The following is an 18,173-nucleotide window of genomic DNA, read 5'->3' as shown; positions in this document are numbered from 1 at the left end:
GTTTTTCATAGACTAGAGTTTTATCCACCAAGAATTTGGAAGAAAAATGCACTTGTTTTTCCAGAGAATTACAGACATTTTTTTCTTCTATTATGACAAGAAAGATAATGAAGGTTTTAAAAGTGAACTTTGAAGAGTGGGGAGAGATAGTAGTGTAACTTTATAGTGAGAAATAGCCCAGGAAAGGCTAACATTTTGGAGAGATGAAAGACATCCTACTCTGCCTCCAAGAAGGATTCATGCCAAACTAGGCTCTAGACTAGTTATGCCTGATAATTTGTGATGAGACAGGAGGAAGAGAGGCCAATATCCTAAGGTAAGTGATGGTATTTGTGCACTACTGCTGAACAGATAGTTTAGTGCACACAGAGATGGGACTATACTCATAAATGTGGACAAAAAGGGTTAAAGAACATGACAGTCTTTGAGAATGTCATGAGAATAAAGCATTTAGGAACAACTACTATATCACTGTGTCCAAATGTGACAGAGTTTGTGGATAACATCATAATAACTATGAGCAATAACTGTACATTTAACAGTTCTGTGAAATCCTCTGGGCTACAATTTGTTCTCAGTGTGAAAGGGGAGCATATTTATTAAAGACCCTATGTTCTACAGGCACAGATTCTTTGGATCAGTGAAGAAATAAAACTTTTACTTAAAGGCCAATAGGATCTCCAGACAAAGGGAAAGGCTGCAGGTGTTGTCTACCAGGATTTCAGTAAAGCCCTTGATACTGTCTCCCACAGCATTCTACTGGAGAAGCTGGCAGCTCATGCTTTGGACAAGTACATCTTTCACTGCATAAAAACTGTCTGAATGTCTGGACCCAGAGACTGATGGTGAATGGTGCCAGAACCAGGTGGTAATTAGTGTTCCCCAGGGCTCACTATTGGGGTCAGCCAGTATCAGTTTATTATCTTTATTGATGATCTGGGCACGGCAACCAAGAACACTCTCAGTCACTAAGTTCTGTGTTAGAGCTGATCTGCTGGAAAGTGGGAAGGCTCTGCAGGGGGAGCTGGACAGGCTTGATCGGTCGACTGGCACCAGTTGACTGAGGTTCAGTAAAGCAAAGTGCCAGGTGCTGCACTTCTCACAAGAACTCTGCCCTGTGCTACAGGCTAGGGGAACAGTGGTGGCCTGGAGGAAAAGGACCTCAGGGTGCTGCTGGAGAGCTTGCTGAACATGGTCCAACATGTGCCCAGGTGGCCAAGAAGGCCATCGGCATCCTGGCCTGTATGAGCAATACTGTGGCCAGCAAGACCAGGAAAGTGATTGTCTCCCTGTACTTGACACTTGTCAGGCCACAGTTCAAGTCTTTTGTCCAGTTCTGAGTCCCTGACTACAAGAGGAACAGCAGAGAAAGGCAGCAAAGCTGGGGAGGGGTCTAGAGAGGGAGTCATATGAAGAGTGGCTGAGGGATGAAAGATATACATCATCAGAATATCCTTCTTTAATTAAATGAGTATATTGTGTTTCAAAAAGCAGAAATGGTACAAATTTTTTGCTTCAATTTGCAAGAGTTCTAGGGTCTTCTTAACCATATTTTTAAGTAATATCATGTTGGAGTGCTTTTTATATGTGCTAGGGATGTAGTTCACAGAGCATAAAAAACCCGTATTTGCTACAAAGTACTATCATCAGTCAGTATCCTTTGTAGGCTTCTCCCTTCTCATATTCACACTGTCAGCTAACGAGTATTTGCTTTAGAAGTACTTATTATGTATTTTTAAAATTTTGTTCTCAATGTCTAGTTGCCACGTTGTAGCAAAAGAGAACGATCAACATGCAATATAATCATATTAATCGAAACAAAGAGTTCTTCTACTAAATTGAGGGCACTAAGCTTAATTTTATCTTATTCTTTTAATTCTCAAATGGTTTGATTGAAATTATTTCTGCAAATATTAACACAGAAAAAATAGTGAGATAGACTTTCCTCAAAACATTCTCAGAACTCATGCAACTCAAAACAGAGAGAACCTATGTGTCCAGGGCTTTGCACTTTCTGATCACTCTGCTATTTCTCCAACCCAAAGTATCTCTGAATTTACTTGGTAACTTGACCTCAATTTTGCATTCGTGGGGTGATCTGAAAGACATGGGTCCAAGTCAGGAGAATGACCATACAGCATCCGAATGGAGGAGTGTCCAAAGAAGTGCCCAACTCCACTCACGCTTGGCAGTAGCAGAAGAACAGTGTAACCTGGACAGTGTGATTATTCAAGGTGTTTGCACATTTTTTTTATTTTTTTTTTGTAATCTATATTTCTACGATCTTGATGTTTAAATTGTTACTAAAGGGAAAGTTAAAGCATTTGTCCTCGGGACACATAATTGACAAAAAGTTGTTACTATCTCTGCACTACACAATTTCACCAGCCCTCACAGGAATTCTGTTGTTCTTGCATGCTTTACACAGTTTTACATCAAAGCTTAATACTCTTCCAAGAGATGAAATATTAACTGGAATAAATATGCCAATAGTTCAAAATTCTGCCTAAAGAGATTTGAAGCACTAAACATTTAAGTAGGACTAGAGTACCCCTAGAGATTTATACTATGTGCCAATGTATATAAAAAGGACCAAAGAAAACAAGAAGACTGCACAGGCAGCAAATGCTAGGGGCTCCAATTTAAGTGTATGATAATAATAACACGGATGTTGCAACTGTTTTCCCACAATAAAGCTACAATTTTCAGCTAGATTCAATATGCTGATGAAGATATGCTTGTTAAGTGCTCAGTACATATTATTTCTTAAAAACTTCAGTGTTATATCCTGCGCTACTGCAAAATAGCCTAATTATTAGCTTCAGTGGAGCTAAAAAAACAATTGACTTTACAAGCAGATGCAGTTTTTCAGGTCAATGCAGTGGTCAATTAAGTAACAGTTACAACTTCCTTAAATGAATTTAGTTTTTATACGAAGCTGTGAGTCCTTCAGACTTAAACTTCTGGGTACAGCAAGTAGAGAAACATATAATCCATGTAACCCACTCACACCCAAAGATTGCAAAACCTGTTCAATTGTTATTGCTTTGATTGCTACAGTGATGTTTGCTATCACGCTATTTTTATATATGGCACTTATCTTTCATATACCCGCAGTAAATACTTCTGCTTCAACTCAGCTGTGTTTGCTGGCAGTCTGCTATGGAGCAAGTCAGTAACACAAAGACAATAATCTTTCATCTGCATGGGGAACAGTCTGCTCCGAAAGAATGTTTAAGGAAATAAATATTTTTGACAATTTTTATTGAATTTTGGAGTCAGGAAACTACATATGTATGTACACTCCATTTTGGTCAAGGTAATCTCTTCAATTAACACTGGAAGAAAAGGTTTGGTTCAAGTGACAGATGTTGATGGATTTTCTTTTAATATTCTCCTAGTTCTAATACATATTTACTAACTTTGCTTAGAAATGTAAGAGCCCCTAAACACTGACTATTTTGAACATACAGAATAATGTACAATAAAAGGTACTTACCAGTTTTGCAATGTCATTCACATCATCTGTGACTGGATTCCCGCAGGAACTCTGGGCTTTGACAAGAGGATTAAGTAGGAGTAGTTGAAGACAAAAGCAAGTGATAATCCAAGTCTGTTTAGTAAAAAAGAAAAAAGGAAAAAGAAACAAGAAACCCCAAGTGAGCAATCGCCAAATATGAAGTAACAAGAGATTGTGGTAATGTTTTTCATATGTGAAGTCTAGAAGCAACAATACTCTTTATCCTTCATGAAGGCATACTTGTACTATTACAATATCATCTTAATGGAAGGAATTCATGAAAATGCACTTAATTGATCTTTTCTGGAAGCAAATATCTTTAGAGTATTAATGGAAAGCTTAGTACCGAGCCATCAGGTTACTTGCACAGGATCACACTTAGCTGGGTTTTTGCAAAGTTTACGGATACCAAAGAGGAAGACACAAACTTTGCAATATTCTTTATCATCAAAATAAAGTTAATTACACACTTGTCATTCACCTGATAGATCTGCGGTTGTAATGTGATAAATGATATGGAACAAAATTATACCAGATTACATCAAGACAAAAGGAGAAAGTTAATAATCACAGCCATTTCATTTGAGTACTTAAACTGCAAGCAAACCCACAACTGGACTCTGCCCAAATACTGACATCTCAAGCAGCAGTACAGTACATCTTCTCCAAGTGATGTGCTCTGGCCTCTCAGAAGTGCCAGCTTGGCTTTGGCACTACATTCCCCTCCTAAATCCTTTTGGAAACAGCAATGCAATGTATTCACACAGCCTTGTGAGACTCACACAGAAAAGCACCAGATAACTAACTAGCTGCGATGCACCTGGGTGTCTCCTTGGCTACACTGCCTGAACTTCCTCGCCTTCTGTTGTTCCTTGTGCTTCACTGGTTTCCCACAGAGCCCTGTGCCAAGTTTAAGCTGCAGATCTTTATTTCCAGAATGCTAAAGCATTTAAGTTATGGATAATCAAAAGTTGCCTCGGGTTGTGAAGCTTCTTGTGCCAGCTGACTGAAGCTGTCAGCAAAAGCCGATGATGGTGTACATTTATGGCAAGTATGGAATTTGCCTGTGCAGGCTCCTAAGCCTCCATAAGGGCAGGACTGAGATCAGAATTTGCTTTTGCGCAAACTAAGATACAGCTCAGCTCCTTATGTTCTGTGTGACAGGTAGAGAACTCCAGCCTCCACCCTTGCCTTCATATGCTCTCCAACCTTTCACGTAAGACTAAAGGAAGTGAACCAACAGCGACACAATTCTCCAGGAAAACAAGAGAAAAATCACGGATTAAAAAGATGAACTATCATTATAGTAATCTGGAGGGCCTAAGAAAGAATGATAATAAAGATTGTTCAGGAGTTTCATAAACTTGACAGAACAGTGCCAGGCACTTTACCTAAAAGAGCTGTTAAATGACAAGAGTAATCTCTTTCTTGTATCTTTTATCTCTTAAATCTTGTATCTATCCTGCAAGTAAAACTGGTCGTTTGCTTTCTTAGAATACAGCTTCCTGACATATTTAGGTAACATCAGTGTGGGCTGCTGGTAAAAAAGACAATCTAGCTTCCTCTCCCTACCTCTTGCACTGGCACTGATGGTTTAGTCAGTTGTACCAGGCAGACAACCTCCATCTTTGTTTTCCTGTAGAATTCTTCAGCTTTCTGATCCAAGTAACTGACACAGTTGAAATGCTCTGTCAAAGATGAGATAAGCCAGGACTGCAGATTTCAGTGGAGCCTGCACTTGCCTTTCCCTAAACTGTACTCTCAGACACCACAGAGAAAGAAATCAAAAGTATTCTAAGCAAAGTGAATTTACAATATGCAAGATGTCTTTTGAGAATGTCTCTTGCTTCAACAAAACTAGCACTTAGAAATACTTTTATTTTAATATTTGTACAAATAATTACTGAGCATATTTACCAATGTGAAGGATTGAGAATAATGAATAGTTCATCTTACAAAATTTCTGTATTTTATGCTACACAAAGCTTTGCAGTTATATATATATATATATATATATGAACAATTTGAGCTCTGGGGAAATGCAAAGATGCTGTTAGTTTCAGAAGGAACCTTTGAGAGCTCCTTGAAGTGTATTAGAGCTCAAAGATATTTAAGAACTGGTTTTAAGTGAGCAAGAGAAAAGTCTCCCCTTCCTACATAAGCTCCAGAATCACAGAAGAAACAAAAGGTGGCCTCAAGCTAGCCGTCTACTACCTCATTCACAATTTTTGGAAATAAATTGCTGTAAAAAAGGCAAGAAGTTAATGACAACTAGCTCCAAAATGAAATAACTATACTGCTTTCAAGAACAAAAACTCAGTAGTTCAACCTTTGGAGTAAAACAGTGCATTAGCAGTGACACTGGCAGGGATCTTTCCCTGACATGTTCATTGGAGATGGAGCTCACACTAGGAACTGGCAATTTCTTTATTGGATTCCGCAGCATTGATTAGTATGTAAAGATGAAATTTGTTCACTGAACTGTCATGGTTGTAGGATGATGTTCAACCTAACAGTCTAATAATCAAAAACATAACAAAATTCTTTAACTAGAATTTTAAAAAATTCTTTAATTAGAATTTAACTATTTTTCAGCAGATCAACTAAGTAATATTAATAAACACATTAGCACACTCACACAAATAAAACCAGAACTTCAAAGCACCTTGTAAATTTTTGTACTTCTGAACATAAAGACAGCCCATACATGAAGCTTAAAATCACTATACATTTTATTATTATGTAAAAAAATAAGAATACTTTCTCTTTTATGTAAATAATGGGATTTTGAATAATTTTATAACTGCTATTAAAACCAAATGATTTTTAAATTCTGAGAGTATTTGAGGTTTTTCTTTATTATTTTCTCCCTGTGTCATCCAAAAGGAACTGAAAAATCTTCAAAATACTGCTAGTTTCAACATGCCTATTATACAAAATCTTTTAATTATTTGCACTTACAAAATATTTATATTACGCATGCCTTCAGGCACATTATATGTAAGGACTGTACAGATCAAAGAGTTGAACTATTTTTGTGTTATTTACTAATGACCAAACCTGCTGTTTGAGCAAAACTTGACTAGACTGAATTAAATCAAGGACAGAACAAAAGGGAACCTTAAACAATAGCTTTATAAATAGAGATGCCCATTTTATACTTTACTAAGCATAAATAAAAGTTACCTACACAGCACTCACAACAGATTTCCATATTTAATTACCCCTAAGTTAACATGGGATTTTTCAAAGCTGGCCTCAGAATTTAATCACACATCATCTACTAGCATCAAACTGAAGACATATAGAGACAGGAGGCAGACCTGTACACCAAAGCGCCTCTTCCTATTTTCAGCTCAAAAATCATTCAATTGTCTTTAGATTCTGAAATGTCTTAAATAATGAATATTTAAATTTGAGCAAGGGGGAAAAAATAGCGATTAGACTCAAAAGGATAAACTAAAGATTTCAAGCGTGCACATTTGTTTATTCTGCAAATGATTTGCACTATTGCTTGTAAGCCATAATCTAGAATTTCAGTAAACAGCATTTTAGAAGCTTAGCTAGTGATCCAATGTGTTGAAGACCATCCTTTCAGTAGTAAATCAACATCCTTTTTATTTATGTTCTTCGTTTACAATATGAAGTGTTGACAAAGGCTGCTGAGTGAGTAGTTTAGCATCTCTTTCACTATGTATGCTATGAAAGATAATCACGTTAATGTTCAGCCAATTCCTTAAGTGGAAAGCAGCTAGGGGAATACCACATTGCTTTATAAAACAAACTTTGGAAAGTCTGGACATTTCCAAACATCTAGTTTGTCCTGGTAACAATTCTAATCACAAGTAGGAAGAAGTCATCAAAAAAAAAGGCAAATAACAAACCACAAGAAAACATTAAGCACAGGGAGAGGTAGTAGCTACACAGATGAATGGGTTCTCCATTTTAAAATTTCTTGTATTCAAATCATATTAGCCATGGAATTTTTCAGCCCAGTTTCCTGAGCAAATCATCCAACTAACCACTACCAAGCCACACCTGAAGTAGGTTAGCTGACAATATGGAACAATATTCACCCTGGGCCAGGCTTCCCAAGTTTTTTTTTCACTTCTGTTAATGTTGGAGTAGGAGCATCTTCCAATATTGGCCCTTCAGACAGTGTTCACATGCTGCTTTGCTGAGACATGGCTTGTGAACTTCTGCCACAGACAATATTTGTTGGTCAGTCATGGACAGCTAACTTAATGTTCATACTTAGACCCAAAAAGCCTATTATACAAAGGTTTAGAGAACATATAAATAGCAAGAAAATATATTTCTTGGCTTTTTTAATTTTTTTTTTAAACCACACAGCATCCAGATGCATAGAAGCACAGTAACTCTTTCCAATGTCTGTTTGGTTTTTTAGCTGTGATAGAAATTAAATAATTAAAGTCATGGAAGATGTGTCTTAAACCAATTAAGAAATTAACTGGCAGAATAGAAAAATCTTTAAATGAAAGAGAATTTATACAGAATGTATTCCAATTGCCATTTTCATGGTTTTCAGTGACACCTTTACACATGCAAATGGCCGCGCTAACTTGAATACCCCACATGGCTATACCTAAATACTGTTTAAATGGTAAACACTGCTCAAGCCCCCCAAAAAGTGAGTTAAGTGTCTAAAAAGAAGTCACCCACTCACAACTACTTCTTTCTGGAAACAGTGAAGTACTTGGCAAGCACATTTGGAACTGGCAATGTCCCCTGCACACTCTCAAGCGCCCAGGAAATTACATCAGAGTAGCTGAAGGAAGCACAGCGTTAACTCTGAATAACGCACAGTTAAGTTTAGTGTACATCCCCTGTCCATCAAAACTGGCACTAGTCTCACCAGATACAACAGCCTACCAACTAGGGTGCTCTCTAAGTGACACATCTGGCTTACATTTCCTGTAACCAAGGGAATTCCAACTCACGGGAGTTGCGCTGTGTTCCTCTGCTATATCTACCTTGTAATTTTCATGGAATCATACAACCATTTAGGTTGGAAAAGACCTCTGAGATCAGTAAGTCCAACCATAAACCCAGCACTGGCAAATCTACCAGAAGACCATGTTCTTAAGTGCCACATCTACAACTGGAGCTGATTTCCAGTCTATTTTGGCTTCTAGGCTAAGAGGAGCAAATGAGGGGTACACTGGTATCCTGACCCTTATTTTTCACAATATTCATGCACTTCACATTGTCAAGACAATATGTAGAAAAATAGACATGTTCACTGAACAGGCATCAGAATGTGTGTATCCTTGTCTCACACATGCTCTTCCATCTGGGCACCCTAACTTCAGAGAAGCTTCGCAGTCAACACGTGGGTTTTCTTGAACAACCTTTTGGCAGTCCAATGAACAAAATGCCTAACTCCAGCTCAGTGAGTCACTGCAGGGGTGAGACACCTAAAAATCTCTGGATCACGCCCTCCATGCTTTGTTATGATTACAAAATCCAGATGCATATTTTTCTAGTGACTGATACCAGTCTTCATTTTTTTTTAACAATGGTGTGTAGTAAGGAGTATGATTATAAAAGTAAGCAACAGAGAGTATAATTTTCTGCACTTTGATTTAAACACAGACTATAGAAATACTAATCACTCTTTTTCTGAGAAAGTTTTAGATTGTTTTGGACACAAAATATTTGAACATATATTTGGTTATTTACAAAACACAGTATATTTTGTACTCAGTTTTGCATATATCTAAAATACATAATATGAGGGTATTTCAAGGGGTTAAGGGGAAGGAAATTAGTAATTTCATACTACAAATATGAGCAGGAAGAGGTGCCATTGCTACCTACATTCAAATTAGTTAATCAGGCAACCTGCTTTCACAGCTGCTTGATCTTTTTGTGACAACACTATATTTGCCCTTCTGTGACTTTCCCACACCTAGAATCTCTTCCCCCACACCTCTGCACTCACTTGTGTATCCACAGGGGACTCCTAGAATGACAAGAACAGGAGTTTTCATCTAACTGTTCATTTGGTGGCAGAATGTTAAAGTGGCACTTGCTGGACTCCACCAGCCATATGTGCAAAAACAAAGCCAATTGCTGTATTCAGATGTTTATAGGCCAGTTCCCTTTTACGGTACACTCGTCATGAACTGGAAATAATTCTATTCAGGTCAATGGATAAAAGGTAGTCCCAAAACTCTTAAGTGCTAATGCAGAGCAACCATTTTTCTCCAATATTTTTCTTTTTCAGCTGGAAGGAGAAGCCATTCTCTAGTTCTGCCAAGTTATGCACACCTATTTCCTGAATCAGACAAATTTAAGATACATAGTCCTAAAAGTGCTGAGAAAATGATGAGTCACACTATTCTTTCCCACCATCCAGACCTTGGGAAAACTGGGAATCTGCTTAAGACTTCACTTATGCCAACTTCATTTCATACAACCTCAGGCCAAATGCTATTATCCTCTACCCCTTGCAGCTCTTCTTGACAGATGCAACTGGCTGCTCCAGCCAACGTGCTGCTGTTGCACTTGGTATGGAGCACCCAAACTCCGGCTGACGTTGGTTTGTGTGTTTCAGCTGAAACTAAGATGAATGTGATAAGCAAGAAGTGTAAATTGACACACAGTTTGCCTTGCAAATCAATGCAATTCAGGTATTTTGCAATTACATTCAGTAAACTACAAAAAGGTCTTTTTAATGTGTAAATTAACATATTTTCAATCTCTATAAGGATACCATTGCAAAATATTTGGCAGTTTTAAAAATATAAGCTCTTGTTCTTTAAAAGCGTTATCTGATCCATAATAAATTTTGTCCACTCTTTAATCTCACTTGACAATCAGGGATTCAGGCAATTTCCATGCATCCTAAACTTGTCCTGGATGACAGCCAGTTTGTGTAGTTCCCAAGTACTGGGAAGTGAAGTTACCAAGAGACAGGTAATTATACACGAATGTTGCCTCTGGAACTTGTGTAAAAAAGCATCTGAATAAACATTTACTGATAATAATCCATCAGGCGGCATTCTAGTTCTGTAAAAGATGCAGGAGATTTAATTGGAAGAAAGGATAAAACTTTTTAAAACTTCTCTATTTTGAAAGAAATCTTCCTGTTAAATCAGAATCAGAGACTATGAGGATCTCCAGAGGGTCCTGCACTTAGCAGTCTTTAGGACGTGTCTACTGGCAAGAAGAGATTTCCTTTGCCACTTCTTGTAAAATTCCATAGCACACATCCAGGATCAATACTGAAATTTTTCGTCTTTCTGTCTATAGAGAGAAAAAGGCAAATACTTCCTTGGTCTGTAATGAAGGTACTGAGATCCAAATACATGCCCAATCAAAACAGAAATAAGCAGAAGACCAATCTTCAGTTGACTCAACAAAACCTCCCACAAACTCTAAAGAGGAAGTTGGTTTTTTCTTCCCCTGCTGAGAACTTACGGAAGAGTTTTCTACCACAGATCCAAAGGCATTTTAAAGTAATTTAAAGGGGAGGGCAACATAAAATACAAGATTATCTTTGCAGGGGGGACAAGGTCCTCTCACTGTATGGAGGTGGATGATCTGACTTCCTCAGGGAATGAAAAGACATTCTCTTAGATAAAATACTTAATTAAAGATTTTTTCTAAAGATCTGTTTTAGAGGTCTTGTTTGTTTGCCAAGTTCATGCAAAAAACAAGTCCACTATATTGAGTATTCTTTTGAATTATAATGAAAATATATACCAAGAAATCTTCTTTAATCTTGGACTTTCAAACACAAGGAAAGGAAATAAGACTTGTTACAGAAATTCTGTACTGGATCTTTAATTCTTACCATCTGCTACAAATTATATGGTGTTTGCGTTGGAAGAACTATTAGTCTGGCAAAATAAATTGAAATAAATAAAATCATCTAGAAAAGTGAAAACAACAGCAATTTTGATACTTGGCATATGCTAGAACCCGTGTACACGATGAAAATGTCCCATGTATATCATTCTTAGTATGAACCAAAACATGTTAAGTGGATTCTTACTCTTTCATGCACAGAAACTTTACTAGAAAATAAACTGCATTATAAATCTGAAGAGTTTTCAGTTCATACTTGAGCCTGTGGAAAGCAAAGATTGGGGAAAAAAATCCTTATACAAAATGAAAAGGAGTTTAGGTGCTTATTTTCCCCTTTTCAATCCTTTTTATTTCTTTGTATAAAAGAAGCAGAGGATGATTTTTGAAATATAAATCATAGAGTCATCAACTTGGTTTTAAATCAAAGACATGCTCTCAGAAAGATACTGTTCTGTTTCTGGACTCTGAATTTTTTTTATAACATCCCTGATAGGCACTGTATCTTTATAAGGATATAAATCCAGAGTTAATTTCTCTGACCTGCTTGATATGAGACCTCGTTAAAGGATATTTCTGAACACAGACTGAAAACTAGATGCCATTACAGTTGAGACTGTGTTTCATGCACCTACCTTAACTGTATTGCATTTTCAGAATTACAAGCTTAACTGTGATTAAAGAACACTGGAGCTATAGGATATGCCAACACCAACATAAGCTTTGACAGTGCTGATGGATGACAACTTTTCACATCAGTATTGTACTACATATTATAAGACTTCTCATTACTGTCTTCTGTTGCTGTCTACTTTAGTGGTCTACAAGAACACTCAGGATACAGTGAGGAAATAGAATTTGCATTAATGATATGGTTTTTATTATGATAAAGATCATAAGATCCAGCCCCAGAAGCTTTCCTCAGTACCTCCTCTCATTGTGAAGGTCTCATGACCAACATCAGGCAAATGTGGTCCTCTGCAGTCCATCCAGAATGGCTCTGGCATTATCTGCTACTAAAGGCAAATGATATCAGACCTGAATTCCAACATATAGGGATAGGTCTAGCCAGTCCTCCTCGAAAGACATTCAGAAGATTGGTATTCTTGGAGCATAAATTTCTTCAGTAACTTTATCTGCCCCACACCACAGCGGTATCAGTTTTCAAGGTCACTGTGGGCTTCATGCAACCCCTGGGACAGGTAGGCTTCAGTTAACATTTTTTTGTCCCAATCCTTTGATAGCTTACATTTTTAATAGCACTGGGTAAAAACAAATAGAAAGAGTGGAGTAAAGTGAGATTGGAGGGAATAATCACAGAACAATTAAAGATGGAAAATACCTCTAAGACCAAGTCCAACTGCAAACTGAGCATTGCCACCACTAAACCATATCTCTAAGCATCACATCTATACTTCTTTAAAATACCTCCATGGCTGATAACTCAAGCTTCCCTGGGCAGCCTGTGCCAGTGTTTGGCCACCATTTCGGTGAAGAAATTTTTTCTAACATCCAATCTAAACTCTCCATGGCACAACTTGAAGCCACTTCCTCTTGTTCTATTGCTTGTTACTTGGGAGAAGAGATCAATTCTCACCTGGCTACAAACTCCTTTCAGGTGACTCTAGAGAGTTTACCATTCTCCTGAGATTCCTTTTCTCCAAGCTAAACAGTTCCCCAGCTTCCTTAGAAGTTTCTCTTAAGGCTTGTGCTTCAGACAGCCCTGCTGCCTTTCTCTGGACACACTCCAGCACCTCAGTGTCTTCCTTGTAGTGAGGTCCTCAGGACTGAACAGAGGATCTGAAGTGAATCTTGGGAAATTATCCCAGATCTTCACTGTTCTGATGGTTAATAGCCTGGTACTGTCCCATGTAAGTGACAGTGGTTTATATCAATGCTGCACCATTGCTTGTGTATTTATCCTCCCATCTTTCTAGTGTGTTGTCTTCATGTACTTATGAAAATCAATCCTATTATTTGAGTCTTTGCAATGCATAATTAAAAAGTCCATTTGACTTTCTTTGCTTCATGACAAAAGAGCAACATAAACCGCCCCCCCCCCCCCCCCCAAACCTCATGGAAATAAAATTTTCTCTCTTACCTCTTCTCAATTACAAATATGATTTATTTCCTTTCTACAGTACCTTAGTTTCACAGACTCCTCTCTAGAAAGTGTAAATGTAGGATTACCCCAACTCTTACTAAGTATTATTTGTCACAATGGGTGCAGTATCCAACCAGGTGGTTGCTTCTGAAGCGAAGACAAGCAGACCAACACTAAGTCACGCAACCTTTAAATGGGATCCTTCCCCATTAGACAAAGCAGTTTCTTCCATTGATAAGTAACTGTTGACATAAAAAGTATTCCAAATTTGCTTTTAACAAAAACTGGCTTCTTTGGATATATTCCAGACAGCAGCACCTGCATCAACTTAAAAAGGTTTGAGACAGGAAATAAAACATTTTCACTTTGATCCCCGAAAAACCCCAGCTGAGGACTTTTTAAATTATGAAGTAACATGTATATTGGTGAGGAAAGTAATTTTGTATTTTGAAGAGTGTTGTGGTTTAACCCCAGATGGCAACTAAACACCACACAGCTGCTCATTCGCTCCTTCTCCCCAGTGGGATCTGGGAGAGAATCAGAAGAGTAAAAGTGGGAAAACTTTCTAGGTTTAGATCAAGACAGTTTAAGGGGACGTAAAAAGAAGAAAATAAGGGTAACAATAGTAACAAAGTAATTAGAATATACAAAACTAGTGATGCACAATGCAATTGGTCACCTGCCAGTTACTTACTGAGCTGCCAGCTCCCAAGCAGCAGTGGCCCTCAGCCAGCTTTCCCCCCAGTTTATATGGTGAGCATGATGCCAAATGCTATGAAAGATCCCTCTGGCCAGTTTGGGTCACCTGTCCTGGCTGTGTCCCCTCCCAGCTTCTTGTGCCCCTCCAGACTTCTCACTGGCAGGGCAGGAGAAGCTGAGAAATCTTTGACTTAGTCTAAACACTGCTTGGCAACAACTGAAAACATCGGTGTGTTATCAACATTATTCTCATACTAAATCCAAAACACAATGCTATAGCAGCTATTAGGAAGAAAATTAACTGTATCCCCACTCCAACCAGGACAGAGATTTAAAAAAATAAAACAACAAACCAATCAGATAGTTAGCCAGACCTGTGGTGAAAGTTTTCAACACCAACTACAACACTGATGAAAGAAGGTCATTCTGCTCTGCAGCTGCATTAAATCTTGGATCTTTTGAGAAATAAATAAGAGATATTTTATGTTTCCTTCTATCATCAGTAGTGATACCTAATATTTTAAACATAAGTAATGAAAACTCTTATTTATTTTTTTCAAAATTCAAAAGATATTTTTATAAGCATTATTCTAAACCTAAATAATTTCTTTGGGGTATGTATGAAGGATGAAAAGTATTTTGATCACATTGATCTCCTGTAGCATGAGGGAGTGTCATTACTCATCTACTCATCTTCAGAAATGGGGCAAGGTTATGGTCTTCCATAGTGAAGCCTGCATTTCTGCTCCTTTTCACTATTTTTCATCGCAAAATTTACTGTATCACACATAATGTCTACTAATGATGTGCTACTCATGATTTAAAACATGACTTTACAGACTGATGCTATGTTTCATAAGCACCTTGCACACTGTGCCATGAGAGAATGAATGAGGAAAATTCAATAAAACAGTGCCTTGTTTGCTAGAAACAGTTCGAGATTTAAATAAAATACATAATCCTTTCCACATCATGTTCTGTCTGTTTCAAATAAAACATGTTGTCTGGCAATGAAGTCAGCTTCTGGTCCCATAAACAGCCCCTGTGGACATTTTAACAATTATCTACAGACAATTTTTACAAAAATTGACAAAGGTTTTGTCAGGGGAAAATATTAAAAGCACCTACAGGCAAGCTGCTTAAGAGCCAGCATACTAAAATACTAAAAAGTGAAAAATGAAACCTGCATCTCCTGTCCTTGGTGTTAAGTTTTCATCTTCCTTCATCAAGAGATACAAGGAAACCCCTGAGGAATTTCAACATGTTGAACATCTTTGTCACAACAAAACTTCTGCCCTTTGTACAGAGCCTTTCTTAGTATATAGTAATTACCTGGCCATTAGCCACCATAATGTCTGCAAGGTATTTCCCTGGGAAATGTGTAAGTTTAAACCTCACCATTCAAGAACTTGGAGCCCATGATTCCATATGTGTCAATAACCAAGCAAAGTTTAATGAGCTGATCACAAAAACACTGCTAGACTTTGACTCCTCCTAAAAATATACATTTCTGAAGTTTCACTGTATCTTGAATATGTACTTCTTATCAGTTTACCTAAGAAGCTGAGCTGCACATACTAATAGTGCTCCAAGAAATGTTTGTGAGAATCATGCAATTTTATCTCAGCTGTTTCCAAATAACAGAGTAAGACAAAATCAGGTTTAAAACACTTTCAACAGGGAAAAAAACCCATAAAATGCCATAATGTTTTCCAGATCCTGATTTCAATTCAGTTCTTTCATATGTCAGATAGTATTTTATTTCTCACATAATCTGAGTTACATGTCCTCCTATACATATACAAAACTGGAGTCAACAATTTGGCTTTAATGTAATGATCTGTAAAAGGATACATTACATTTATGCTGTTATTAGACTATAAGTACATTAAGAATGGATCTATATTTTTTGTAAAAAGAATATTTATCCAAAGCAATAGACCAAAGGATGAGATTATTCTCAAATGCCCTGAAGCTTGTGAGACTGCAGACAAATCAGGTAAGAACCACATCAAATTAGAAACTAATCTTCAAAACATTTAACTGTGCTTGCAAGACAACGTAAGTGCTGGGCAGCCAATAAGCCATTTACCTCAGCAAGCTGGAATTACAAACACATTATGCCTTGTCTTAAAGTAATTACATTAGTATATTAGTAAGAAAAAATCAGCTGTATTTTTTTTTCGGGTTTTTGATCTCAACTGAAACATTTTCATATGCCAAAAATACTTTAGTTGTTATCATTATTCTAACTGCAAATTTTACAGTAGAAAACAAGCATTAATTCCTTTTCCAAGATGTACTAAAATTCATCACGCCATTGTTAATTTTAAAAATTCTTTCTGAAATTATTTCCTGAGACCCTATGTTGGGTTTTTTAAGAAAGCAAATTGTCAGATTGGCCATTTTAGAATTTCAACCTACATGTAAGGTTTTTTCCAGGAAAATTCAAGTTTAAGATGGCAAAAATGGGACAAGACTGATCAAAATGCTTCATATAACACAAAAAATACAGCAACTGCATTACTGCATCAGAAACTCAAAGATATTTTTAATTCCTATGCACCTCTAAAAGCAGACACATTTTTAAGTGCTTTTTCCTGCTAACACTGAAGTTTTGTACAAGAATATCTTTCAGGGATGGTGCATGGAAACTCCACTGGTTTTCAGTGGCTAGAGCTGTGCAACAACTTTACATAAAATTTTGAGTTCTCACCATTGATAGTCGCATGCTAAAAGAATGATAGTTCAGTATAAACATCTCAGCTGTCATTACTTTCACATGTAATTGAAGTTCAGCTACAATATATCTTCAAGTGTTTTCCTTTCCACTAAGCTAAAGGCTGAATTGTTACAGATGGTGATTTTGGCAGATGGTTGTATATGAAACTGAGTTTATAATTAGGCCAAATCTGACTTGTACAATTAAGGCAATGAAGATTTGGAAAATAAGAAGTGTCAGATCAGTACATGATTGGTCTGGTGCCCACTGAAAACTGAAGAAACCTGATCGTTCAGATTTACAGAATATATTGCCTATACAAAAACTTCTTCCAAATTGCACAAATTAGAAGATGAGAAAGATTTCACACAGAGAGTGTAAACTAAAATAACCATGGCGTTTTACCTACTTAAGTGTATAATCCCTTTTTCTTCAGCCAAGCCTAATGAGATGGTCTGAAGCCATCCAACAGCTCCCTGCTGCTGAGAGGGCTCCTTCTCTGCAGCTTCCCTCCCTCTGACATTCACCCGACCCCTAAGCAAGCCAGTAAATTCAAAGACAGTGACTAGCCAATTCAGCTCAGAGACAAAAAGTAATCCCTGAGGAATGAGCGGAGGAGGAGATGAGATGTGCAAGGATGAGAAGACTGGGACTACCCCTTTCTGAATGTGACCTCTTGGGCTCACTCTAACATATATCAACCTGCGTTTCAAACCATAATATATCTAGTGTCAAAACCTTTCCAGACTGGTAATTTTGTGTTAAGGCAGCATTGCCTGTTTTAGCTTCTTCTGTTAAATATTTATTTATTCTTGTACCAAGAAAGGATCAGTAATGTCCAGCAATCATTCTCTCTACTACTTCCTGTATATCATTCAATAGTTTGTTGCAATCAACTTTCAGTCTCTCTTCATATGCAAATTGCTCCCTTGTAATGCTTTTGCCTGTTCTAAGATCCCTATTTCTGTTATGCTCTTTTTTACAATGGGAAAACCAGAACTTTTTTCAGAATGGCTGATGATCACTATCATAAGAGCACTCCCCTTTCAAATTTCTCTTTCTGCTCCTACTGCATCCAATATGCTGTCTGATTTGTTCTACTATGGGCACAATATAGGGATTTTTCATTCATTTTCCTGACCAAGCATTGCTACAAGAACAGAAATAAAAGCTTGTAAGGAGCTTTTAGAAGTAATTGAAACTGCCGTTATTAATTCTGTTACAATTAGTTCAAAACATTCCTTCCAAAATGCATTCCCCCTTGCTCTTCAACACAACAAACTCCACTTGCCATC

The 18,173-nt window shown here is 37.3% G+C and overlaps 1 protein-coding gene across 2 annotated transcripts in view; it reads right to left on the bottom strand.

Annotated features, from left to right (window-relative positions):
• Positions 1–18,173, bottom strand: part of LOC131573541 (kit ligand-like) — a 56,124-nt gene that overhangs the window by 26,967 nt on the left and 10,984 nt on the right. For both annotated transcript variants that reach the window (XM_058827594.1, XM_058827595.1), the window contains exon 2: positions 3,500–3,613. In XM_058827594.1, coding sequence (XP_058683577.1) covers positions 3,500–3,613 — 114 coding nt within the window. The remainder of the gene's footprint in view (positions 1–3,499; positions 3,614–18,173) is intronic.

Source organism: Poecile atricapillus, chromosome Z, assembly GCF_030490865.1.
Source record: "Poecile atricapillus isolate bPoeAtr1 chromosome Z, bPoeAtr1.hap1, whole genome shotgun sequence".
Classification (NCBI taxonomy): domain Eukaryota; kingdom Metazoa; phylum Chordata; class Aves; order Passeriformes; family Paridae; genus Poecile; species Poecile atricapillus.
Note: the sequence above shows the minus strand (reverse complement) of the source record. Positions and strands in the feature narration are given on the sequence as shown.